This window comes from Melanotaenia boesemani, chromosome 19 (genome assembly GCF_017639745.1).
Source record: "Melanotaenia boesemani isolate fMelBoe1 chromosome 19, fMelBoe1.pri, whole genome shotgun sequence".
Classification (NCBI taxonomy): Eukaryota; Metazoa; Chordata; class Actinopteri; order Atheriniformes; family Melanotaeniidae; genus Melanotaenia; species Melanotaenia boesemani.
The window spans coordinates 10,453,744-10,480,451 of record NC_055700.1 but is presented as its reverse complement, the minus strand read 5'-3'; the positions used below and the strand labels follow the sequence as shown (position 1 = coordinate 10,480,451).

Below are 26,708 nucleotides of genomic sequence, written 5' to 3'. Positions count from 1 at the left end.
ATAAAATACCATGCAGCTTCCTTGCAAAGGCTTTTGTGCATTATAAATACTGCAAGTTTTTGCATGCTTTGACAGTTCTGTAAAAAAAATAAAATATGTTTACTATGTAAAATATGTAAAATAGTTAATTATGATGTGAAACTGAAATTGGGAAGCTGAAGTGTTTCTTTGTTGAACATGAAGTTGTCTATGCTTTGCACTTCAGAATATTGTGACAAGAAGAGAGCATATTAGTTAGTTTTGTTTGTTTGTTTTTTTATTCATTTATCCTTATTGTTGCTAATTTGGAAAATAGAAAGCCAAATGTGCTTGCATTGTAGCAGCAGTTATTATTTTCTTGTATTATTAGATGATTGTTACAGTAAGTGAGCTGGAATTATAGCATAGTCAGCAGTTTCACTCCTGAATATGTAACAGCCACTTTGGACCACATGTAGCTCAAAAAGTACCTGATTTAGGCTCAGAAATTGTAAAAGAACAAATACAAGTCAAAATTGGTATATATTTACATTATGTTTTTATATAAAACTTTAGCCTTCTTGAAATGAAGATATCAGTGAGTTAATCAGCATCTTATTTAAACAAACAACATTTGATTTGTGTTGTTTGAAATGACAAATAATATAATTATAATTTTGATGTACCTACTGAATCTCAAATTGTCAGGTCTGGAATGCACTGGAGCCATAAATTATTTCTTTCTTTTTGATTACAGTTTAAGATTTCATTTTTGTCTCTAATAAATACATTTTCTAAATTTATTTATTACTGTTTTGTTTTATTGAAGTTTTTTATTTATTTATTTGAATTATTTGACAGGGACATTGTAGTTTACATAGTCACAAAAGTTAGTATCTGATGCCATGCAAACAGAGGTTTAAGCCAGAGTTAATTTTCAACTCTTGTCCCTGGTTGGGCCTTTCTACACTAAACTAAATTAAAATAAAATGATATATTACGAAATCTATATAAAACTCACCTATACATACAATACAAAATCTATAATTCATTCACACATACATACAGTGCTATTTATAAATGGGTAAAGTTTTGGTTTGTTTTCAGCCAAGACTTAAGCCTAGAGGTGACGGTTTTAAACTCAGATATGGTCTTGAGTTGATAATATAAATCAGAGTAATCTGTGTAGCTGTGATAAGCTGCATTTCTGCCATGTCTGATTTGACAAACAGGGAGTATTTGAACAGCAGCAGTCCTAGAATGAAGCCCTACTGGACAAAGCTCCATTATCATCACCATATAATATATCTGCCTTCAGGGGATGATCTGAACTAAATGACAACCAGAGCAAATGATTAAATCTAGTATAATGTAGTATTTTATAGTCCTGGAAACTGATGCTGTTTGTCCTAAAGTCCAGTTACATTTAAAAAGTGGTATCAAGACATCTTTCTCAATAGGCTTTTTCAGTTGAAACTACAGGATTAGAGGATCCAGGCTGTTTAGAGGGATTTGAACAGCAGCTTTTAGTGATTCTGGAAAAATGTCAGGTAGGAGTGAACCAAAGACAGCTGTCAGCATACTGTGTATTAATTATATTATATTGTATTAATTCATTCAGTGTGAGAAATATTGCGAACTGCATGTCAAAAGTTTCATTTAGGTTGAAATGGACTATAGAAATATAACAGATTTATCCCTATATTTAGTTACTGTGACAATTGATGATGTCTCAACATTTAAATGGCAATATTTGGTCAAGGTGGACTTATAGGCCTATGAACGTTTTGGATTCATAGACTCATTCTATTTGTTTTCTTTTTTACATGTGATTAAAAATATAAAAGAGTGTCTTTGTAACATTATAAGTCAAATTTGGCACCATTTTCCTCTCAAATGTTGTTGACTGAAACCAATAAATAAAATAAATATAAATACCTCTAAACAATACCTGAGTTAATTTATTACTCTAAATGACTAATATTAATATCTTTATTGGATATTGAGGGAAATGAGACTGTTCGTTCTGCAGAAGGAGGAGAGGGAGGAGACTGATTTGGCCAGATGAGATGGAGGAGGAGGAAGAGGAGTAGTGGGAGGAACTTGTAGAGTTGCCTGTAGATTTCATTGAGAAGTCGAAGGCAGCAGGTTAACATCTATGAACTGAGAGTCTTGTTGAAGACTTTCACTCTCTTCTATCGCTGCTGGATTTACCCTTTTCATTAAAACTAAGGATTTCTATTTCAAGCCAACATCTGGAGTTTCAAACTGCGGATCTATGCGAGTCAACCACATTTGTGAAGTTGAAGAGGAGGAATGTATCGTTTCTTAGTGAAACTAACATTTCTGATTCCAGCAATCGTCCTCTCACAAGGTAAATCATCTTAAATTATTAAATAGATAAAAAAAATGACTGGGGAAAATAGTAATGCAAGATTAACACAGGGAAACTTGAAAAATGACTTTACAGAACTGAATAAATAATTGGTAAAATCAAATAAAGCTGACTTATAGGACTCTTATAATATATTGGCATAATAATAAATGTAGTGGGTAGAGAGTCTTGAAGGTAGTTGCCTGGCAAATCTTGTTTGAAGACTCTTTCTTGATCGTGGGAAAGGCTACTCATAAAGCCACAAACTGCTGAGCTGCGCTGGCCTCTTGACTTCCCCTGTAGTCTCTGAAAGACATTAAACACAGCAAGCAGACCTGATTCTGGTGGAAAGTGACTCATCATTTTAGTGCAAAAATTTATTTACAGCTTAATTATTAACTACTAATAGAGTGTAATTTTTGTTGATATAATTTTTAAGTAACAAAAATGAAAGGACCTGTTTAAAATGGTCGTGCCAGTTGGTTTTAAACAAGATCAGAGATAATGGAAGTTTGGTGCCTGTGTAAACGCAGGGGGACGCGAAGTGGGGTGGAAGGGGGAGGGGGTCCAACTTTTGTCTGCAAGTGTGGGAGTGTTGTGTGTGCCGGGGGGGCTGTGTTATCCCCGTCTGCCGGTAAACAATGCCTGAGGAGAGTGTTTTATGGCTCGTGCTGCCCTCTGATTTCTTTTGTTCCGCATCTGAGCCCCGCAGCTGCCGCGCTCTCCCCACGCAAAAGCGTGCGCCCCCAAAGCCACGCACCACGCGCTCTGGCCTCACCAGTGTCCACAACAGGCTCCACAAGAGTATCCCCCACGGACAGTCGTATAAAAAAATTAAATAAAAGATCAGAATATGCAAGATTAAAGATGTATGCAATGTCTAAGATGAATAACGTCTCACTAATAATTTCAACACAGCCTAATCCTTGGTGATACCAAGAGTTTATGTTGAGTTGAGAATGTGTTAAATGTTTTTTCCTGCACTCCACAGGTCTAAAATGCTCCCTGCCCACTGAGTCGTGCCTAAATGGAGGAAGGTGTGAATCTACTCTAAATGGCAATGGAGAATGCAAGTAAGTAACAACATAAAAGAAGTGTAAAAAGCAGCAACAAGTGATGCACCAGATGTTGCACTGCATACCAAACCAACACACTAATATTAGCTACTACTTTTGTGTGTTATATGAAATGTGTATAGTCTTAGCAGTGGGACCTTTTGGTCCTTAAAAGTGCTTTTGGGTTGGAAAGAAAAGGGGCCACATATCCTCCCCCTTTCATTCCAGCCTTTTGAGCGGGTCTTGTGCCCAGCAACCAGAGGCCCTTAAGTTTCTTCTGGGCTGGTGTGCTTCTGTCTCCTTCCAGGAGCCACATTGCTCCACTTTTACATTCTCTAAAATGAGAAGACTTTTTAGAAGTGGAGAAATAAAAAAAGAGTATAGACCCAGAATGTTGGAGAGGTGATGGAGGGGTAGCTGGACAAAAGCCCACCTCCCAACAGCAGCCCGTTAATGAATGCAAGACCCCCTCGCCAGCGAAATGAGAGGACGCGTCCAGTCCTAAATCTTGTTGTTCTGCTCTTTCATGGACGACAGCTGGGGCTCGCCCGCCGCCCGTCACCCATTGTCCAGCAGTCAGAATAATGCTGTGTGACTAATCTGAGTGGGGCTTCCCATCATGCCACAGCCACCACAACACACACCAAACCCCTGCCATAACCCCCTAAAAAAAGGCTTGTCTCCTTCATTTTGAATGGAAACCCCCCCTTTCAATCACAACCCCCCCCCCACCTTACTGCTTGTGATTCTCATTTGAAAGCCAGATGGCTGTGAAATGTAATTGGATTGGATGTCGAGAGTGAGATTAATTGGAATAAAGTGCAGAAATTTGGGGGCAAACAAGTGGGAACAGACACACAGAAGCAGAGTGTGGGCTGTTTGGGTAGACTGTGGAGTGAAGTTAAGTTTAGGTATGAGACACCGAATATCCCACATACCCTCATGTCAGTCTGAGTTTTCTGATTCAGTCTTGAATTTTTTTTGTAAGATGACAAAAGAAAAGAGAAGATGATTTGGGTTTTACCCTGAGGCTGAAATAGATGCTGAAACAGATGCATTCTGAATGTGGTAAATTTGTATTGTGCTTTCCAGTTGTGGCATCATTTTTGTCTCCATCTGTAGAGAAACTCAGAGGTGGCCTGGTTTACCCTGAAGGCATGTAGTCATGGCAGGCGCTTCTCTGGTCTGTGGGGACAAGGGGGTGCTATTGAAGAGCCTATGCTACTAGCCCAGGGCCACCAATCCACAATCTGCACACTTTATACACATACACACACATACATAGACCTCAGCACGTGTGGACACACTGGCACACAGAAACACTCCCCCCCACCCCCACAAAGCTCTTTTTGTGGTCCCCATCTCTGCTTAGTCCAATTAAAAACAGACAGGATGAGGGCATCACTTCACCCACCCACACTCTCTCTCTTCCTCCTTGCTTTCCTCTCATTAATCATTCATTCTTGCCAAGCCAAGCAGCTCTTAGTCCTGGGGTGCGCAGGGAGAATCAGGGGTCGGGGTGCAGCGTCTGCAGCAGGGAGGGGTTTCCAACAATGGTCCAAACAGTCTTAGTAATGTCACAAATTTGTAATTTCGTGCCTGCTTCATCACTGGCAGGTTAGTTTTCAGTTCGTATTGATGACATTATGGGAAAGTCCACCTGTGGTTAAGAAAGACAGAGACAGGAACAATGAAGGCAGCACTCTAGATTCATATGAAGGTTGATGTGTACAGTTCCCATCACACCATGTTAAAAAAAGTCTTAAGACGTTTTCAAAACCCCCACTCACTTAACTTTTTATATAATGTGTGACTTGTGTTGTGCATTATGGTTATGCTGCTATGTGTAAGCATATGGTGACACAGATTTAAGTGGTAAGATAGATTTAAATTCTCCTCCAGCACAGTTCCCACGGGTGCAGGAGTCATGTCACATGTTGGCATAGAGAATAAGGTTAGGATTGGTGTAAACTGTGATAATCAGATACTATATGCATGGATTTGCAAGGATATTGTTGAGACAAACTTGGTACCCCCTCAGTGCTTTCCTCACTTTCTGGTTAAACTTAAAACTTTTAGTAGCCTACCATTACTTTTTTTTTTAAGAAACAAGCACGGTACTTGACCTATTTATTTTTTGTTGTTGTTTTCAACCTTTGTTTACAGCTGCTTTCATTATTTACAAAGCAATAATAGCAGTGCTTGCCAAAGTTATCAAGAAAAATACAACTCATATTGTCTTCATGCTGTGCAAGACAACCGGAAAGTTATGTACATACCTCATATAAATACACGATGCAAATAAATACGCGACTCAGCCACAAATCAAGAATTCCTCTACGTCAGAAGCTCAGGACATAGATCTGACAGCTGCACTTTTACTTTCTGTGGTTGGGTGTAAGCACTGTCTTATTTATATATGAAGTAAAACAAATTGAGTGACTGATTTATTACAAGGTTAAGTTAGCTTTTTGCCAAAAGTAGCAATGACCAGCTCAACCGGTCTCTGACAATATACATTAAAGTTTGGTTTGGCTTAAATTTACAATGTTTTAGTCATTTAAATATGTACTGTATGTACCAACACCACATTTTTGGCCACTTTATGGGGCAGCATTCTAAGAAATTTGTAGAGAAAATAGAAATACTCAGAAGGTTCAGACAGTGAACATTAGCACAGTTTAAATTCCCCAAACTTGAATGGGAAAACTAACTTTATTTCCTTAGTGTAACACCCTTCTTACAGTTGCAAATTGAGTAAAGAAAATCTTCAAGAAGGGATGGTTTAAATATTGTCTGTACAAAAACATTTTGTGGTGGTAGACTACCAGACCCACACACAACAAGAAGCATCTGTAATGGAAAAGCACTTGGTAAGGACTCTGTGAAGTTAGAGGTTATCTGAAGGTCTGGGGCTTCTTGTTTCCCATGAAGCTGTAGCTGCCTTCTTATGTGGGCAGCTAGAAAGCATGCAAGGAAGGGCGCACTGTCGTGTGAGTCAAATTTAGTTCCATTTGTGGGACAGTAATGAGGGCATAGTCAGGTTGAAAGGTTGATGACCTGAAATGAGCTTTTGCATGACTGATGCTGCTTTGGTAAGAGCTAACTGTTAATAATAAACTCAGGAAACATCTTAACTCTCTCCCTACATGTCTCAAGTACTGCAAAATGTCTTACAGAAATAGACTAGAAAGAGAGAATTGGCTTAAAGTCTGTAGTGGTTGGTGTGATCAGACCTCTGTGACCTTACACAGAGCTGTCTGGTGTGGCATATCAATGATAAAATGTCTCACCCAAAAAGTCCAGTTAAAAGCGATGAAACACTCTCCCTCAAGGAATGCTGCTCTTCATTTGTCCTCCTATAGGATTACCAGACAGGTTTCTTTAGAGGGTCAGGCTAAGCGAATCAGAAGCATGTAAGTGCATGACAGGGTTAAGTGTGCCTGCTGATGTTGGGCTTAAAGCTGAGGCTGCCACTCCCCTGGTTGGGCTCATTCCCCAGATGCCAGGGCTCCTCAGATCCAGCCTGGAACAAGGCTTTTGATATGCTGTGGTGAAATTCCAATCCTCTTTACCCTACTTGGAAGCAAATCAATATGACACAATACTTGTGAAGATACTGTAAAGATACTTATTCAAGTGTGCAGTCACATATTTCCCACATTTTTGGTTGGGGTGGCCTCTGGGTAGACTCATCTGGAGATCCTCAAAGTGGAACAATCAAAACTGTGCTGTCAGAGCAAACAGATAAGAGGCTATTTTGCTGTAGTGGGTGCTGAAAGTTCACATTCACCAGCACAAGTCGTCAAATGTTTTTGATTATTTTCATGAGCATTTAGATTCCAGCTATAAATGTGATTGGATAGGACTATTACTTACCTCTCATCATCGCTTATGTCAATACACGAATTGGTATTTCTGTTAAAAGACACAAGAAAGACAGGGAAGAACCATTAAATGCTTCCAGATTGAGGATGTATCCCCACCTGGATGATGGTAATCTGACTAATGGACTTTAGGTTACAGGTTATCTGATAACTGTCATAACAGTAGCAGTAGCGGTCAGGTGTATATCCTGTTTTTATTGGAAAAAAGATGTGTTCACAGATGTGTTTTGTAGATGAACACATGCTCAGTTTTGCTCCAGGAGCTATAAATGAAATAGCTAAATTCTGGGCTTTTTAGTTTCATAAACCTGCAAGAAAAGATACATTTAAAACACATCTCTGTGCGTTTGCTAGTTTTAGATGTACAACGTGTTATTGATGAAGTTTTTCTTACTGTTGATTCTAATATTGTGAGGTAAAGTCATTGTAGTTAAGAGTTTAAAGCCCTCCAGATCCCGTTCATTTCTCATTTTCCTTTGCTAAGCTACATTGTTCTGTTCTTGGTCTTAGTAACAGATGTGGACCGCAGGGGTCAGATCTTGGCTAATGATTAGACAAATTTAAGAGAACACAAGTTAACCCAACAAAATGAATAAAGATGAGAGGACAGAAACAAATATATAAGAAAGAAAAAGAGGGAGAATGAGAGTTAGGAATGGAAGATTAAAAAAAATAAAACTATATATATATATATATATATATATATATATATATATATTGTGATACTTTTCAAGGGGCATGAAGGGAAACACCAAAAGTGTAAACCTTGTGCACATATGCCTGGTTACTGTATGTCACCCCCAATCTTTTCATGTAACTTTTTCCACAGCGGTGGCATTTCCACTGCACAGTAGGGTTGGTTTTATGTTGGAGGTTAAAGTCGCCCCCAGAGTGACAGATGGTAGATCAGGCTCAGTGGGGAGAGAGGAGAGAGGGGAAAGAAGGCAAAGAGGCCGTCCCACAGTCACAAAAGTGTTTAGGGTCAGAGGTCAGGGAAGCATCTGCTCTGGCCTGAGGGGACATTGCATTGCTGGGAGAGACCTGTTGCCGTGGTGTGTGCTGCTGGTCTTTTCAGCATGTGAGTGCATCTTTATCTCAAAATTGACCGACTTTAGCACAAAAAGAATTAGTGTGGCGGACATACACAGTTTTAAAACATCTTTGTTTTTTTTTTAGACCAAGTGACATATTGATATCACAACAGTGGTTTCTTTTTTATGATTATTCTGCATGTTTTCATAGTAAAGCAAAATAAGAAGCAGAGAAACTTCAAATCCCCCCCTCCAAAAAAAAAAAAAAGCCTTTACAAACTGCCAATTGCAACTGTATGGACTCCCTGTAGGGGCACATGGTACTGTTAAAACCCCATCGACTGGTCTCACCTAACTAAGTCAACAACTGAGTTTTCAGCAGTCCTGTGTGACATACAGGGAACGCTGTAAAAAGCAAACTGCTGGTAGCTGTAAAACATCCTCACAGAAGAAAAATGAGCAAACAGAGCACTGAAGAGCTGACCACTATCAGAAGCAGAGATACAGAGAAAGCTAGATGGAAAGAGGATGTGTTGAAACAAAACAGGAACAGGTAGGGAAGAGAGGAATTAACAATTGATGGGGGAGTTGAAGAGACAGAAGTTGCTACAGCTGACTTCACATGGGTTCTTTATGTCCCTAGAGGAGAGGTTGGCTTTTCAGCACCCCCATCTGAGAAGGGGACAGAAGGGGGGTTTGGGGGGGGGGGGGGGGGGGGGGGGGGGGTGAGGAAAGGAAGAAGAAGAAGGATAAGGCCAGAGGAGGAGGAGAAGGGAGGATGGGGGAGGAGGAGCCCTGCATAACAGCTGCCTTCATTAACATGCGCACCTGCTCCCTGTGGAACTACTCAGAGGCCAACAGATGCCCTTTCTTACACATAAACACTCATAGGCTTATGTGCACAACTGCACACTGTCACACAAGCCCCAATTCAAACATAAACACTTTTTTGCTGACTTTAAAGGCTCCTTTGCATGACAGATGGGACCTCACTGATACGTGTATGCTGCATGTCAAAAGAAGTCAGAAAAAGTCAGAAATCAAAATTGCTGAATTCTTTTTAATTGTCTTTTTCTAATCTAATTGTGATGCCAATTCTTCATCTATGTTCTGGCTTAAACTGCATTATACTAATACGCTTGTTGGAGCTATGCAACTGTAGCAGTAACTGTCCTTGTCTGGAGGGAAGGGTAACAACGGAGAGCTTAGGGCCTGAATGCACAGCTTCATATGGGGCATCCATAGGCGGCACAGTCCCCTTGATCTCTACCATCATTCAGGATGAATGTGGACAGCGTGGGGGCAAAAGGTAGATGGGAACAGGCTGTTACGGCTAGACTATTTTGTGGTGTCTGTTGTTCCAGCAGAATGTGTTTTCAAGGTTCTGAGAGAGTCTAATCCAGAGAGACACACTAGAACAACATACTGTCCCTGTCCCACTGCAGTGGGACTTTACTGGGCGGGAAAATTTCAGTCCCCTTCCACTCCCCCTATCTCCCTACTCCTGTTATTCTTCTTTTGTTTCTATAATTGCTCCCATGATTTAGAGAAACATAGACCATGGCTTTCTAATCATCACAGCTCCATCTCTTGATTGTCTTTTCCCAGGTGTCCCAGTGATTATGTAGGCAACCGGTGCCAGTATCCTAGCCCATGTAGTCCTTCACCCTGCCGCAACGATGGCGAATGTCGTGCCATTTCCCATGGCAACACATTTGAGTTCCACTGTGTGTGCCGCCCGGGCTTCACTGACAGACTATGCCTGACCCCGACCAACCATGCCTGCATGAGCTCCCCATGTCGCAATGGAGGAACGTGTGATCTGATTACTCTCAATTTTTTCCGCTGCCACTGTCCTCCAGGATGGTCAGGTATGTAGTTTTAACAGCCTCAGACTTTGACATGTTTATACTTATTCTCTTTCCAGTTTCACCAATAACCATTCTGATTAACTTTATTTTTTATGTAATTTTGCAGGCCAAACCTGCCAGATACCTAACCCATGTGCTTCCAATCCATGTGCAAATGGTGGCCAGTGCTCAGCCTTAGATTCCACGTATAAGTGCACCTGCCCGCCCAACTTCCACGGTCAAACATGCAAGCAAGACGTAAACGAGTGTGCCCAGACTCCCTCTCTATGTCTTAATGGTGGTGTATGCGTGAATGAGGTTGGCTCGTATCATTGCCGCTGTCCTCAAGACTTTACTGGCCATCACTGTGAGACCCCTTACATGCCATGCAGCCCCTCACCATGCCAAAATGGAGGTACCTGTGTCCAGAAGGGAGATACCACCTACGACTGTAGCTGCCTTCTAGGTAACATACAAACATGGATTTAAACACATAGCAGACTGAACTCTTTAAGTCTTTTTATACCACATGTGCAAGTTGTAGACAGCTGTCGTAGGGATAATTTTTTTTGTTTTCTTATTATATCAGTTGTTTTTGTGGTAAAATCTGCTTGGGAGGAGGAGGTAATATTCTCTGGTTACCCCACTCCCTTTTTGTTGCCAGCTTCCACTGGCAGGATGCAGTCACACAGACGTTTCCTCCTGATAATCACCATTGAGTCCACAAAGGGGCAGAGATACACACATAAACATAGATGTATAGATATACACACCCCATTTGTTAAGTCACAGACTCACAAAAATATCTTGTTTTCCCCCCAAATAACAGCCAGTTTGTCTATCTTTATTGTGTTGGTACACAAAGCTCCTTTTGCAGTGCTGCTGCTACTGCTGTTACAGCCAGAACACCAGCTTTACAGAAACCTTTCCCTTTCAAACCACTAAAAACTTTACTGTTTCTCAGTTTAAAAAAGGTTAAATAAGAAGGATTAAATGAAACAAATCTTTCAGTTGCTTGAGTTTTTGTATGATTGTCTGTTTATGTTCTCTGCAAAGCATATTTTTAAGATTTCCAGCTGAATGAGGGATATTGAGGGGCTGTGTGTTAAAGTTTAATCCATGCTGTGTGTCTCTCGTGGGTGTCTGCTGTGGAATGCGTTTAGATAGCGAAGCTGCACGAGCACCTGCAGAGCCCCGAGTTGATTGTTAATCACACTATCATGCTTGTAAAACACCCACTCAAGCCTTTGATGTTTGAGGAGGAGAAAGGCTGCACGGCCATGTACAAGGCATAAAAACAGTTTGCCACGAGGATATACAGACCTTATCGTTTTATGTGCACAGTGATAACACAAGGAAGGAAAGGTCTGATTATTAACGGAATCCAAGTGTTGCCAAATCTTTATCTTTATCTTTCTTACTACACTCTTTTTCAAATCTTATGGACTTGTTCTGTCTGTTCATCAGGCTTCACAGGCCAGCATTGTGAGCACAACATCGATGATTGTCCAAGTCACAACTGTCAGAATGGTGGTGTGTGCGTGGATGGGGTGAACACCTACAATTGCCAGTGCCCACCTCATTACACAGGTGATCTTTCACTTGGGGTTTTTCTTATAATTAACTTGATAGTTAAAAAAATAAAAATAAATAAAAACAGAAAAGAGACTAATTACTCCAAGTGTGATCATGCCCTTTTCTTTAAATTCTCTTCTAGGTCAATACTGCACAGAAAATGTGGATGAGTGTGAATTGATGCCCAATGCATGTCAGAATGGAGGAACATGCCACGACACACATGGCAGCTACCACTGTGTCTGTGTCAACGGGTGGACCGGAGACGACTGCAGTGAGAACATTGATGACTGTGCCAGTGCAGCTTGCTATCATGGCGCTACCTGCCACGACCGTGTGGCCTCATTCTTCTGCGAGTGCCCTCATGGACGCACAGGTACAACTATTTGCAGTTCCTCCAGAGACATTGTGTGAACAAATTATTTTCTTAAAGAAGAAACTAAATGTGGTATATTTGCAACTACAGGTTTACTTTGCCACCTTGATGATGCCTGCATCAGCAACCCATGTCAAAAGGGCTCTAACTGTGACACCAACCCAGTCAATGGAAAGGCAATATGCACCTGTCCCCCAGGTTACACAGGATCAGCCTGCAACTTGGATATTGATGAGTGCTCCCTTGGTAAGTTATCGAGTCAGCTCTTTTTTTAGGTTACAAGTAAAATCTTTCACATTTGTGAAAAATATTACCACACAGATATACGACAAGTTGTACATTTACTGTTGTAGGTGCCAACCCCTGTGAGCATGGTGGTCGCTGTCTCAACACAAAAGGCTCTTTCCAGTGCAAGTGTCTTCAAGGATATGAAGGTCCACGTTGCGAGATGGATGTAAATGAATGCATGTCCAATCCCTGCCATAATGATGCAACCTGTCTTGACCAGATTGGAGGGTTCCACTGCATCTGTATGCCAGGTCAGACAACTACACTAAAATAGATAATGGTCAAATACATGTAACCTTATTCATTTTTTTAACTATTTGAGATTTAGTTAAGGAGTTAAGTTTACATATTCATGTATTTTTTATTTTTGAGGGTCTCTGGGAATAGATTTCAGTGCTACAATGATGAAAAACACAAGGCATAGTCTGCCCTAAATGATCAATAATGGTGTGGTGCAGAAAGTTGCTCATTCTTTGAGTTGCTCCAAGCTGTTCAGTGGGCAGACTTATGTAAATGTATGACATGATGATGTCAACAAATACAGGAAGAGAGGTTAGACTATAAACGAGGCACTTTGTGTACTTCTCTATTACTGTCTTTTTTGGGAGAGAATAAAACTCTTTGTTTTTTAATTTGAAATATTGCAACCATTTTCTGTAGACAGAAATATTTGGAGCACAGTGAAGGAAGAAACCCAAAAAGCACTTTATAGTAATAGTATGTCACACTGAAGTCTTATGTCAGAGTGCAAAAAGAGAAGGTTGACTGTTTTTCTCCTATTTCAGGATATGAAGGTGTGTTCTGCCACATCAACACAGATGAGTGTGCCAGTCAGCCTTGTCTCAATAATGGCAAGTGCATAGACAAGATCAACTCCTTCCACTGCGAGTGCCCCAAAGGTGAGAGAATATCTGGAAATCTTTTGAATGATATAGCAAAAAGATTATTTTGAGGACCATTTGAACTCATTCAAACTCTTTTCAGCCAGACAATTGAAGCAGAGAAGGCTTGATAAAAGAGTAGATCATTAACCAATCTGTCAATGAGTATAGCACACATGGTTCACAGACTGAATAGTAATGATTTACCTCTTCTAGAATGTTTTAATGGGTGAACTAAACTAAAAAATGGACCAGGCTGCAGAAGCATTAGCATATTTGGCGGGCATGTGAAGTTTGTGTTAGAGCTTAGCGCCAAAATTGGGGGCAGGGATTGGTTTATAGCCGGTAAGCTGGAGGCCATTGTGTTGTGATTTGAAAGGAAGATTTCACTGAACAGTAAAAGCTGAGAAGGGGTGAGGCTGGAGGTAGTGTAGTGGAATGGTTTTGTAAGGACTTTCAGCGTCCTGTGGCCCCACTTCAAATGCAAATTAGTTTGCCTGTTCTCCAGGTTTGCATTATGCACACTGTAGATATGATCCACAGAATATCTTGAGCTGGGTCGATTTAGACACTTTAAAATATTTAATCTTCATTTTAAAGAAAGAAAGTTTTAATCTTTTTATTTTATCCTTTTATTGAATGCATCTGCAGGATTTTCAGGAAGCCTGTGTCAGGTTGATATTGATGAGTGTGCCAGCACCCCCTGCAAGAATGGAGCTAAATGTACTGATGGACCCAACAAGTATACTTGTGAATGTGCTGAAGGTATACTATAATGCAATTTCTAGAAATTTTAAATGTAATCTTTTGTGTTCCTTTCTTTATAAATGTGGCAGCTGCTGAATCTTTTCTCTTTCCTTCCAGGCTACACAGGGCAGCACTGTGAAATTGACATTAATGAGTGCTACTCTGATCCCTGCCACTATGGCACATGTAAAGATGGCCTGGCATCCTTCACCTGCTATTGCCGCCCTGGCTACACTGGTCGCTTGTGTGAGACCAACATCAATGAGTGTCTGAGCCAGCCTTGTAAGAACGGTGGCACTTGCCAGGACAGGGAGAACTCCTACATCTGCTCCTGCCCTGCAGGCACTGCTGGTGAGACTGGAGTTATCCTTGAAAACTCAGATTTTCCTCCCGAGAGGCTGTCTACATTTTTTCACATCTTCTTTTACTTATATTTGAATCAACAGGCTTTAACTGTGAGATTAACCTGGATGACTGCAAGAGCAAGCCCTGCGACTATGGGAGATGCATCGACAAAATCAATGGCTATGAGTGTGCATGTGAGCCCGGTTACACAGGTGAGCACTAGGAGGAGTTTACAGGTGCAGGGGAATGGTCCCCTGAGCTTTGGGAGGGGCAGGTAGGACAGGTGGCCAGCGGGTCCGCTTCTCCCGAACAGTGGTGTCAGATTCCCTGTGTGGGACAGGGAGGGCAGATAGAAAGAAACACAGCCCCCAAACCTGATACACACAAACACACACAAAGAACAGACTTTGTTTGCCTTTTGAAAAGACTGTGACGTTGAGCATGGAAAGACTCTGTAAGGTGATCCTTTAAAAGAAAACAAGACTGGCCTTTAATCACATATCAGATGTTTATTGGTGTGTAACTGCATGACAAATCCCACTGATAATCCAGATTTAAATCTTTTCATTCCACAACTTTCCAGGCATTTGTGTCCTTGTCATGTTTTAGAATGTAGAACTTTGCTGGTAAATTCTTATCTCTGCAAGTGGGCTTTTCTCATGTTTGTCCCTTTCATGGCTCAACAGAGCCAGTTCTAGCTGGTAGTTGCTGTGTGATTATTTCACAAAGGAAGCAGGAGCAAGGGAACAAGTGTGTGTGTGCAGGCTGCTGTGCATCCCCCCTCCTCTTCCTCCCCACCATCTTTTTGTGCTCATGGGGTTAGAGTGGAGGGAACAGCAGGACTGAGACACAGAGGGACAGAGGACTATTGTGACTGAAGATCAGGCAGTTGGGACCTCCCCTCCTGATTGATGAGGAGCATAGGAGGAGGGAGGTGGGTAGGAGATCAGAAGGGGGTTTGAATTGTTACTCGGCCGTGTGTGAAATGGGTCTGGCCTTCTGTCCCTGTAAACAGTCTTGGGTGAGGTTAGCTCTGGCAAGGGGGGTGGTGTGTGTGAATAGGGAGAGTAGCCACAACCCTTCTCCTCCCTCTCTCCTGGCAGCACCTCCCTTTCTCAGATCCAGCTGAAACTCTTCTTCTGCCTATTCAACAAGGCCCCATTGAATCTGTGGAGGTGAGGTAAAAGGGCCTCAAGGGGCCACCAGACCAGGCTCATATTAGAGCTGCACAGAGCACATCAGGTAGCTGTTTAAAAAGACTTAAACAATACAAAACCAGAGAGCAGCTATTTGGCTCCTATAATGGGTAGTGTAGATGTTTATCAAGGCACAGCTTTCAAAAGGAATGTTTGCTACACCGTCCTAAAATCCTTTTTCATTGTCTTGCAGGCACAATGTGTAACATTAACATCGACGACTGTGCCATCAATCCGTGTCATAATGGAGGAACATGTGTTGATGGCATCAACAGCTTCACATGCCTCTGCCCAGAGGGCTACAATGATGCCACCTGTTTGTCACAGGTGGACGAGTGTGGCAGCAACCCCTGTATCCATGGCCGATGTCAGGATCTCATTAATGGGTGAGCACCACACCAGCTTTAAGACAAAAGATTTGTTAAAATTACATAAAAAAAAAAAATCACTAATGTGTCTACAATTTCTTCCACAGCTACAAATGTACTTGTGACTCAGGCTGGAGCGGCCAAAACTGTGACATCAATAACAATGAATGTGAATCCAACCCCTGCATGAATGGGGGAACCTGCAAGGACATGACTAGTGGATACCACTGCACATGCAGAGCTGGCTTTACTGGTCAGTTCCATCCCTTCCTGTTGCTTTCTTTTTTATTGGCACAGAGTTTGACCTTTTGGCCTTATATCTAACCCAAGTGTGCTTTCTAATTTTGTGGCTGTAGGGCCTAACTGCCAAACTAACATCAATGAGTGTGCCTCCAACCCCTGCCTCAACCAGGGAACCTGCATCGATGATGTTGCTGGATACAAGTGCAACTGTTTGCTGCCTTACACTGGTAGGACATGACTTACTTAGATAATCAAACTATTCTCTGTATAGTTAATGTAGTTTGCTGCTGTCTCAGCTTTGCACACAGATCTAAAAAAATGCAAATACAGTTTTTCTGTTTACACATGAAAAGATTATCCTATCATGTCCTGTGTTGTTTGAGAAAACATCACCCAGCAACAACTAACAGGAGTGCTTGTTTTTGGCATCTCAGTGTGGAAAGATCTGCTTGGCTGTTTTGTGAGGATAACATACTATGTGTGTTTTGGAATAACATGCCACAGAGGCTAATAGAAGCTGTGGAGGTAGTTACTACTCCAAGCCCTATTCCCTCTTCCGCCATGTCCTGTTTCCTGTCTATGATCACACAATAGCAGGAAACTGGAAGGCCCTTCCTGTTTGGTTAACTGGTCATGGAAATGGATAAGGAAGTGAAGTGGAAAATGGGATTTAGAAGTTGATATTAACTAAAAAAGTATTGTAAAATGAGTGAAATAGGATTGATGTTAATGTTGTGAGGCTGAAAGAGTTGCTGAATGTTGTTAAACAAATGCTAACACTGATGTTCTGTTGTAAGGTGAAAACTGTGAGACCCTCTTGGCCCCCTGCAGCCCCCGACCCTGTAAAAATGGTGGAATATGTAAGGAGGCTGAAGATTATCAGAGCTTCTCCTGTATTTGCCCTGAGGGTTGGCAAGGTATGCATATGTGCATGGTTTCACTTGTGTTTACCTGTCCATTATTCTCTCAATCCTCTAGACTTTGAGAAAACTTTTCTGTGTCTTTTTCCTTAACAAAAGGCCAGACATGTGAGATTGATATCAATGAATGTGTGAAAAGCCCATGCCGCAACGGTGCCCTTTGCCTCAACACTATGGGTGGCTACCAGTGCAAGTGCCAACCAGGTTACACTGGCCAGAAGTGTGAGACAGACATTGATGACTGCAAACCAAGTAAGCAAAGATTTAAAGTCATGTCAGTTCCCATTTATAGTTTGAAACATTACTAGTTAACTATAATTTTACATTCTCTTTTTTGTGTTTCAGATCCATGCAGTAATGGAGGTTTGTGCCATGATGACATCAACAGTTTCAAATGTACCTGTCTACCTGGGTTTAGTGGCCGCAGGTGTGAGCAGGACATAAATGAGTGTGAGAGTAACCCTTGTAAGAATGGGGCCAACTGCACTGACTGCGTCAACAGCTACACCTGCACCTGCCCACCTGGTTTCAGTGGTATTAACTGTGAGATCAACACCAATGACTGCACTGAGAGGTGGTTTTATACTTCATTATTTTATATTTAACTCAGTTGCAATTATCAACCTGAAAGTAAACATAGTGACCACTAACTTTTTTGTCTTGTATTTCTGAAGCTCTTGCTTGAATGGCGGCACATGTGTGGATGGAATCAACGCCTTCACTTGCCTGTGTTTAACTGGATTCACTGGCAGCTACTGCCAATATGATATAAATGAGTGTGACTCCAAGCCATGCCTCAATGGAGGCACCTGCCTGGATGGTTATGGAACATACAAGTGCACCTGTCCCCACGGCTACACAGGAGTCAATTGTCAGGTAGGGGATTCACATGATCATGTAGGACATTGTAAGTCATGTACATGTCATGCAGGGCCTCTCGTTTATAGTCTTTGTCTTTGTTTCCTTTTTAGAATCTTGTGCGCTGGTGTGATTCTTCCCCCTGTAAAAATGGAGGGTCTTGCTGGCAGCAGGGTGCCTCTTACACCTGCCAGTGTCAGACTGGGTGGACTGGCCTGTACTGTGACATCCCAAGTGTGTCTTGTGAGGTTGCAGCCAAACAGCAAGGTACAACATCTTACATATTGTGCTGCAGCATGAATTTCTGAATACACTCAATCTAAGTCTGGTTTTGGATTGGTTTATTCCACATGCTTTCCTTTGTCATTGATTTCAGGTGTTGAAGTGGCTCAGTTGTGTAGGAATTCAGGCCAGTGTCTGGATGCTGGAAACACACATTACTGCCGCTGCCAAGCTGGATACACCGGAAGTTACTGCCAGGAACAGGTGGACGAGTGTTCACCCAATCCTTGCCAGAATGGAGCGACCTGCACTGACTATCTAGGAGGTTACAGTTGCGAGGTAAGATGAATTTGGTTCAGAAGTGTTAGCACTGTTATTGATTATTTTCCACCATGTAGACAACTGAATACATATTGTAAAGTTGTATATCAGGAGGCAGTTTATTTCTGTCTTTAAAGACTCTCTTATGTTTTACTAACACTCATTAATTCTGAAACCTCTATAAAATTTGAGTCATTACAAAATATATTTATGTTTTTCATCCCTCAGTGTGTCCCTGGTTACCATGGTGTGAACTGTTCAAAAGAGATCAATGAATGTCAGTCTCAGCCTTGCCAGAACGGAGGCACCTGCATCGACCTCATCAACACCTACAAATGCTCCTGTCCCAGAGGAACACAAGGTACAAACCTGCATATCAAATATCTGTTAATCAAATATGTAAAATACTGAAATAAAATGTGATATACATGTTGTCTAAGCCAATGCTTCTGCCTCCTGTAGGTGTGCACTGTGAGATTAATTTAGATGACTGCAACCCCTTCAGCGACCCACTAACCAATGAGCCCAAGTGCTTCAACAATGGCAAGTGTGTGGATCGCATTGGAGGCTACCAGTGTGTGTGTCCACCAGGTTACGTGGGCGAACGCTGTGAAGGTGATGTCAATGAGTGTTTGTCAGATCCATGTGACCCCAGAGGGTCCTACAACTGCATCCAGCTGACCAACAGCTATCGCTGTGAATGCCGTACTGGATATACAGGTACTGATGTACATCCAGTAGCAAATAAGAAGAGTCTAAATGTCCAAAAGAGTACTTACTTAATGCTTTTGCTCCACAGGTCAGCGCTGTGACAAGGTGTTTGATGGCTGCAAAGGAAGCCCCTGCAGAAATGGAGGGACGTGTGCTGTTGCTAGTAACACACCTCATGGCTTCATCTGTAAATGTCCACCTGTGAGTCTTGTTGCAAAACCGACTTAATTATAAAAAATAATTTATTGCCTCTGTTCATAACCACCAACATCACTAATAATTACTCATTTGTATGTCTCCAGGGCTTCACTGGCTCGTCTTGCGAGTATGATTCTCATTCCTGTGGAAGTCTGAATTGTAGGAATGGTGGTACATGTGTCTCAGGGCATCTGGGCCCACGCTGCCTGTGTCCCTCTGCCTTTACTGGGCCTGAGTGTCAAACCCCGACTGACAGCCTCTGCATCTCCAATCCCTGTTACAATGGTGGGACTTGCCACATCACTCCTGATGCTCCATTCTTCCAGTGTAGCTGTCCTAGCAACTTCAATGGCCTACTTTGCCACATACTGGACTACTCCTTTGTAGGGGGTTTTGGTCGAGACATCACTCCACCTCCAGAAGTGGAGGTGAGCTGTGAGCTTCCTCAGTGTGATGAGTGGGCGGGAAACCACATCTGCGACTCTCTGTGCAACAACCACGCCTGTGGTTGGGATGGAGGAGACTGCTCGCTTAATTTTGATGATCCCTGGCAAAACTGCTCTGCTGCTCTGCAGTGCTGGCGTTACTTCAATGATGGAAAGTGTGACGGCCAATGTAACAGCCCAGGGTGTCTCTATGATGGCTTTGACTGCCAAGGACAGGAAGGACAGTGCAAGTAAGTCAGGAGAAAATAACTTTTTGGGGGTCATTGTGTTTTTGTATCAGAATACTAATACAAATTTCTCCTCTCCTTTTTTTTCTCCCAGTCCTCTATATGATCAGTATTGTAAGGACCATTATGCTGATGGCCACTGCGACCAAGGCTGCAACAATGCAGAGTGTGAATGGGATGGCCTGGATTGTGCCAACAACATGCCAGAGAAGCTTGCAGACGGACATCTTGTGCTGGTGGTCCACATTCCCCCAGAGGAGCTTAAAAACCGTTCCTCATCCTTCCTCAGAGAGCTCAGCAGTGTTCTCCACACTAATGTGGTGTTCCGCCGTGATGCCAAAGGAGAGCCCATGATCCTTCCTTACTATGGCAATGAACAAGACTTGGTCAAACATAACGTGCTTAAACGATCTGCAGACAGCTGGCCCGAGTGGGCTTCGATGCCGGCCAATGTTTTTGACCAGGTGAAGGAGAGTGTGTCCTCCATGGTCAGCTCACGGAAACGCAGAGAGCTGGATTCTGTGCAAGTTAAAGGGTAAGATAGTATATCTTTTAACATTTTAAGCAATTACATTATTTAAAATAGAATTAATAGAAAAGTGTACAATTATAATGTTTCTACCCATTTCTGCTTATAGGTCTATTGTGTACCTGGAGATTGACAACCGTCAGTGTTACCAGCAGTCTACTGAATGCTTCCAGAGTGCTACAGATGTTGCTGCATTCCTTGGAGCACTGGCCAGCAGTGGGAATCTCAATGTCCCCTATATTGAAGCTGTCACAAGTAAGTCATCATATGCAGTGTTCTTTTGTATACACTATATATAAATAATCTAAAAAATACCTATCTCATTAAAATCATACATAATACTGTACATGGTGATTTTAACTATTTTTACCAGGTGTGAGACCACCTCCTCCCACTCAAGAGCTCTACCCTATGTATGTGGTCTTCCTGGGTTTGGCTGCCTTGGGATTTGTTTGCCTGGGTGTCCTGGTGTCTCGTAAGCGGCGACGGGAGCATGGTCAACTTTGGTTTCCCGAAGGATTCAAAGTGTCAGAGCCCAGTAAAAAGAAACGTAGAGAACCGTTGGGAGAGGATTCAGTGGGATTGAAGTGAGCAGACTTCAAATATGGAACCTTAAGGCAGCAATGCCTAAATTCTTTACACTATTTATGTATTGACTGTAGTAAAGGTGGTCTAATTAGCCTCCTGTTTTCATCTTTTCATCAGACCAATGAAAAACTCTGACATTAACCTAATGGATGACAATCAAAATGAATGGGGTGATGATGATCCTGAATGTAGGCGTTTTAGGGTAAGAAAAACTATTTGTTTCCCATTGTTGTGATAAATTAAATGTAACTATGTAATATGTCGTATGTGCCACTGATACTGACACTAGTTCATTTTGTATCCATCAGCTTGAGGAACAGGCCATGTTGGATTTGAGCGATCACACTGACCAGAGGAAATGGACCCAGCAACACCTGGATGCAGCTGACCTGAGGATTGCATCCATAGCGCCTACACCTCCTCAAGGAGAGATAGAGAATGACTGCATGGATGTCAATGTTAGAGGACCAGGTATGTGCACAAACAAAGTGTTACTAAGCATTGGATATTTTTTTTCCAAAATTATATTTTCTTTTTGTGTTTTGAAAACACAGATTGTGTAATTTCTTTTAAGTGGTTTCTCACTGTCTTCTGCTTTCTTTTTAGATGGTTTCACCCCCCTGATGATAGCCTCCTGCAGTGGCGGAGGCCTGGAGACTGGTAACAGTGAAGAAGAAGAGGACCCATCAGCAGAAATTATCTCTGACTTCATTTATCAGGGTGCCAACCTCCATAACCAGACTGATCGCACAGGTGAGACTGCCCTCCACCTGGCCGCCCGTTATGCCCGCTCAGATGCCGCCAAGCGTCTCCTAGAATCCAGCGCTGATGCCAATGTTCAGGACAACATGGGTCGCACTCCACTTCATGCTGCTGTCGCTGCAGATGCACAGGGAGTGTTTCAGGTATTTTCTCACACTTCTGGAGTCTCGCATCTGTTTTGCCCAGCATCTTTGGATAATTTAACTAAACAAGTTTGTCTCCTCACAGATCTTAATCCGAAATCGCGCCACTGATCTTGATGCCCGAATGCATGATGGAACAACGCCGCTAATCCTGGCTGCCCGATTGGCGGTTGAAGGCATGGTTGAAGAGCTTATCAACTGTCACGCTGATGCTAATGCCACTGATGATTCTGGTAGCTAACATTTAATCAATCTATCATCTTCACACATCCTAACACATGCCTCGTTGTACTGAGAGTTTAATAAACCTTTTCAATATGCAATCTCTGCAGGTAAATCTGCTCTTCACTGGGCTGCAGCTGTAAATAATGTGGAGGCTGCTGTGGTGCTGCTGAAAAATGGCGCCAACAAAGACATGCAAGATAACAAAGTATGTGAAAGGATCACTGTGATAACGCTAGGTGAGGAGGGTTATTGTATATTTTATTAACGTTGTCTTTTTGGGTTGTTCGTTTTCAGGAGGAGACACCACTGTTCCTTGCTGCCCGTGAAGGAAGTTTTGAGACTGCAAAGGTTCTTCTGGAGCACTTTGCCAACCGTGAGATCACCGACCATCTTGACCAGCTGCCCAGAGATATTGCCCAGGAACGTATGCATCATGATATTGTTCGGCTTCTGGATGAGTATAACGTGGTTAGAAGTCCTGGACTCCACAGTACCCCACTCAGCACGTCCACCCTTTCCCCTCCCCTCTGCTCCCCTAATGACTATCTCAGCAACCTCAAACCCAGTCACTCTGTCAAGAAGGTTCGAAAACTTAGCTCTGGTGGGAAAGGAGGCAAGGATGGTGCCAAAGACAACAGGATGAAGAAGAAAAAGTCTCTAGATGGAAAGAGTAACTTGTTAGACACATCAGCTGTTCTCTCTCCAGTTGATTCCCTCGAGTCACCCCATGGCTACCTTTCCGATGTGGCATCTCCTCCCATGCCTTCACCCTTCCAGCAGTCCCCGCCTATGTCTCTAAATCACTTACAAGGCAGTGGAGACTCCCATACGATCCAGATTAATATGGGTAAGGATATGAGCTGCATGGCTTTTGACCCTAACCCGCCTCGTCTTTCTCACCTGCCTGTGTCCAGTCCGAGCACTCAGGGGACGACATCCCTAGGTGGCAGCAGAGGAGGTCAATGCGACTGGGTCTCCAGAATGCATCCCAGTGTAGGCCAGCAAGGAAGCTTTACTCAAGGGCCACCTATGACACACAATATGATGGGTCCCCTACATGGTGTCAGTACTGCCACTTTGTCTCAGATAATGGGCTACCAGAACCTGCAGACCAGCCACCTTGGCTCATCTGCACACATGATGCAAGCTCACTCACGGCAGCTCCAGCACCAGAACTCCAACTCCACCACAGCTGGTCAAACCCTCAGCCAGAGTTTCCCAAATATTGAGCTGAATGGCTCTGACATGCAGCAAAACAGCGGCTCAGGTCGCTCTGTGACCATCCACACAGTGATGCCGCAGGAGACGCAGATGCTCGGCACCCAGTTTCTGACCCCTCCCTCCCAGCATAGCTATTCAGGCCCCATGGACAACACACCTAGTCATCAGCTACAGGTGCCTGACCACCCTTTTCTAACCCCCTCTCCTGGCTCCCCTGACCAGTGGTCCAGCTCATCCCCACATTCCAACATGTCTGATTGGTCAGAGGGCATCTCCAGCCCTCCTACAAGTATCCACTCACAAATGAATCTGATCCCAGACCAGTTTAAATAAAGACTTGTAACATCCACCGTACCCTCACATCGAACAGATATACAGTAAACACAAACTCTTATCACAAAGATGGTGACAAACTTGTCTCAAGACTGAAGATGGTCCTTTTTCTATCAGTTTTTAATACTAATAAGAGCAGTTTTAGTTATTTTGTATTTATTTATGTACCTTTTTTTACCTGAAAGAAAAAGATTATTTTATATTTATGCTTTAATTTTTTTGTTTTGTTTTGTTTTTGTTGTGTTGTGTATAAGAGCATTAGAAACTGTTGAAAAGGAGTGTGTATCAAAAAGAAAGCCTCCTTGATGTGTACACTGGTTATTTATTTGTCTTGTGTTGATATATTCACTGGATTTATTTTAATCTTTTGTCGCATCAGTTTTCACAAATTTGTTATTCTGCCGTTTTACGTTGCTTTATATTTGTACAGATTTTTTTTTTACTTTCATAGAATATTTTAAATGTTCAGTATTAAGTAATTATAATTTAACCTCCTTTTTTCTTTTTAAGTGACAAATTTTGTCACCGAACTACATTTCACTAAGTCTTATCACTGATTCTTTAGACATTGATTTAATATATTTATAAAAAGTGTCACCTTACAGAATATCACTTGTTACGCTGTCTTCTCTGAACAAAATGAAATAAACAGTAACTAAGAAAAGGTAGAACTGGAGATTTTGGACCTTAAAGCACAGAACAAATATCCCTTATATACTTTTTAGAGTTGAAAATCATCTATATAAAGCTGAGCCTGTTTTTAATTAATGAATTATGGTCTGGGCTGGTGCTGAGTAATCTGATTTGTGATCATTTGTGATGCAAGGATTGCCTCTTTGTTTCAGATTTCTTTACAAATCACTGATAATGGTTACTGTGTTTAACCTGTTAAGTGTTAAATTGCAGACATGTTGTGGAATGTTTGAATGTTACATTTGCCAGTTTTAAGACGTGCCAGTGTGATTTTTGTTTTTCTCATGAAAAGCAATACATTTCTGAGATTTCTTGTAAAAATGTCTTCACAGAGGAAAGCATTGTTTGTAAAAGAAATGGGGACCTTCATGTTTTTAAAGACATCACCTGCACTTTGTAAAGGAGTGTGGTTTAAGGTGTCAAAATGTCATGTTTTATAAACTAATCCAGAAGTAAAAATATGTTTTTAAGAAGTTAAAAAAGAGGATTTGAATTTTTCATGCACAGTTGTAGTTTGCAAAGAAATATTTCCTGATTAAAATGTTTTGTAAAGTTGTCATGATTCAATAAACAGCTACTGTTAAGCCTTACAATGCTTGTTTTCTTTCTTCATTTTAATTTTTTTTCTTTTGAGGTGTTGTGTTGACACAACAGTTTCCTCACTGAGGAACTAATAAAGGTTTTCTTGTGACCGCACAAATAATGCAACAATATTAGACAGGAATAAGTTGTGATGGCCTGAACTTTAGGTTAAAAACAAATGTATCAATGCCATCATCACTGTTTATGCCGAGTGTCTCAGTGATTCTGGTGAAGAAAATTCTGAAAAAGCAAATTCGACAAAGAAGTTCTACTTCCGCTCAATTCTGTGCATTACATGGCATTTTAAATGATTGCCAACAATATATTTCACTTTGATTCAATGCAGCTTTGTCCTTTATGGTTTTACATCACTTTGACTGAAAACAGGTTAAATCAAAACATAAGCTGTCTTGAATCTGTTTAGAGCCACTGTTTATTACACCGGTAAACTTTCCTTGGCTTTTTTTCTGACAGAAATCTGATAAATAAAAATAAGTCTCATGCAGTAAGTGCTCTTTGATGTTACTTGTCTGGTGGAAGCAACAAGAGCTGCATTAAATCAAACAAATTAATTAACCACTTATTTCTATTTATTTTAGCACTTAGTTAAAATTACAGTAACAATAATTGCCTGGCAAAAAGAAGTATCTGGTGAGATATTATAAGTACACAGCACCTTTACGGGGATCAACATGACAGCACAAGAATTTTCTGTTTAAATGTTGACTTTTCTTCTGTTTAAAAAAAATGCCATCATAGATATGAGTAGCATCATTACTCATATCTGCTGTTAGATGGTCAACATTAAAACTAATAGAAAATAATAAACCATAGGTAGTTTCCAACAAGGTGGGACATGTACAATGTTTGGACAAGGTACAAGGTAGTAATAGTGATTATTATCAGAGGTATCTGTTAATATAGACAAGTCATAACTTGTTTTTTGCATCTTTCCAAATGTGGAAAGTCTTACAGAATACGTTGAGGTTAGAAAGTATATTTAGTTTTTTTTTATATATATATATAAAATGAGATTTCCCTGTATTTCTGATCACCTGTCAAAAATAGGGGGATTAATCTGGCACCTGTGTGGCACCTGCAGATGTAAATTTAGAAATGTGCAATCAGAGTCCACTTTTATCAAGGAAAGGCTATAATGTTAGATGTAACTCAAAACATTCATCATCTCAAATCATTGCCTCGGATTCACCTTGTACCTTTTTAAGACAAGCTGAAGTTGTTTGTAGGTTTATGCAATTTTCACCAAGAAAAAACAAACAGCTTAGAAAACACCAGAGAAGATTCAAAGGGCTTCAGTTTTTCCTCGCTTTGTTGTCATTGGGGCATATATCTGTCAAATATGTGGTTTGTTCAGTTGATTTAGTAAAAAGTTCCTGCAGGACCAGTTGAAATGAAAACATTCACTTTCTTCTTTAGCACATAAGATATTACCCATTATTAACATGCTGTGTGAATTATCTGTTAACAGAACAATATCGCCCCATAGTGGTTATTTACTCTCAATGACAAACATTTGTCTCAGACAACAGACACC

The 26,708-nt window shown here is 41.5% G+C and overlaps 1 protein-coding gene across 1 annotated transcript; it reads left to right on the top strand.

The window, feature by feature from the left end:
- Positions 1 to 2,111: 2,111 nt before the first annotated feature.
- notch1a (notch receptor 1a) lies at positions 2,112 to 25,158 on the top strand. The gene is made up of 34 exons (XM_041970389.1): positions 2,112 to 2,332; positions 3,324 to 3,405; positions 9,914 to 10,176; positions 10,283 to 10,621; positions 11,623 to 11,745; positions 11,873 to 12,106; positions 12,197 to 12,352; positions 12,460 to 12,645; positions 13,180 to 13,293; positions 13,927 to 14,040; positions 14,140 to 14,373; positions 14,469 to 14,579; positions 15,757 to 15,949; positions 16,039 to 16,184; positions 16,288 to 16,401; positions 16,972 to 17,091; positions 17,194 to 17,346; positions 17,440 to 17,668; positions 17,769 to 17,970; positions 18,066 to 18,219; positions 18,329 to 18,513; positions 18,724 to 18,856; positions 18,958 to 19,215; positions 19,295 to 19,407; positions 19,509 to 20,080; positions 20,172 to 20,612; positions 20,716 to 20,861; positions 20,980 to 21,193; positions 21,312 to 21,396; positions 21,503 to 21,665; positions 21,801 to 22,099; positions 22,185 to 22,332; positions 22,432 to 22,529; positions 22,619 to 25,158. The coding sequence occupies exons 1-34, from the start codon at positions 2,275 to 2,277 to the stop codon at positions 23,876 to 23,878; spliced, it is 7,440 nt and encodes a 2,479-aa protein (XP_041826323.1). The 5' UTR covers positions 2,112 to 2,274; the 3' UTR covers positions 23,879 to 25,158.
- Positions 25,159 to 26,708: the final 1,550 nt, after the last annotated feature.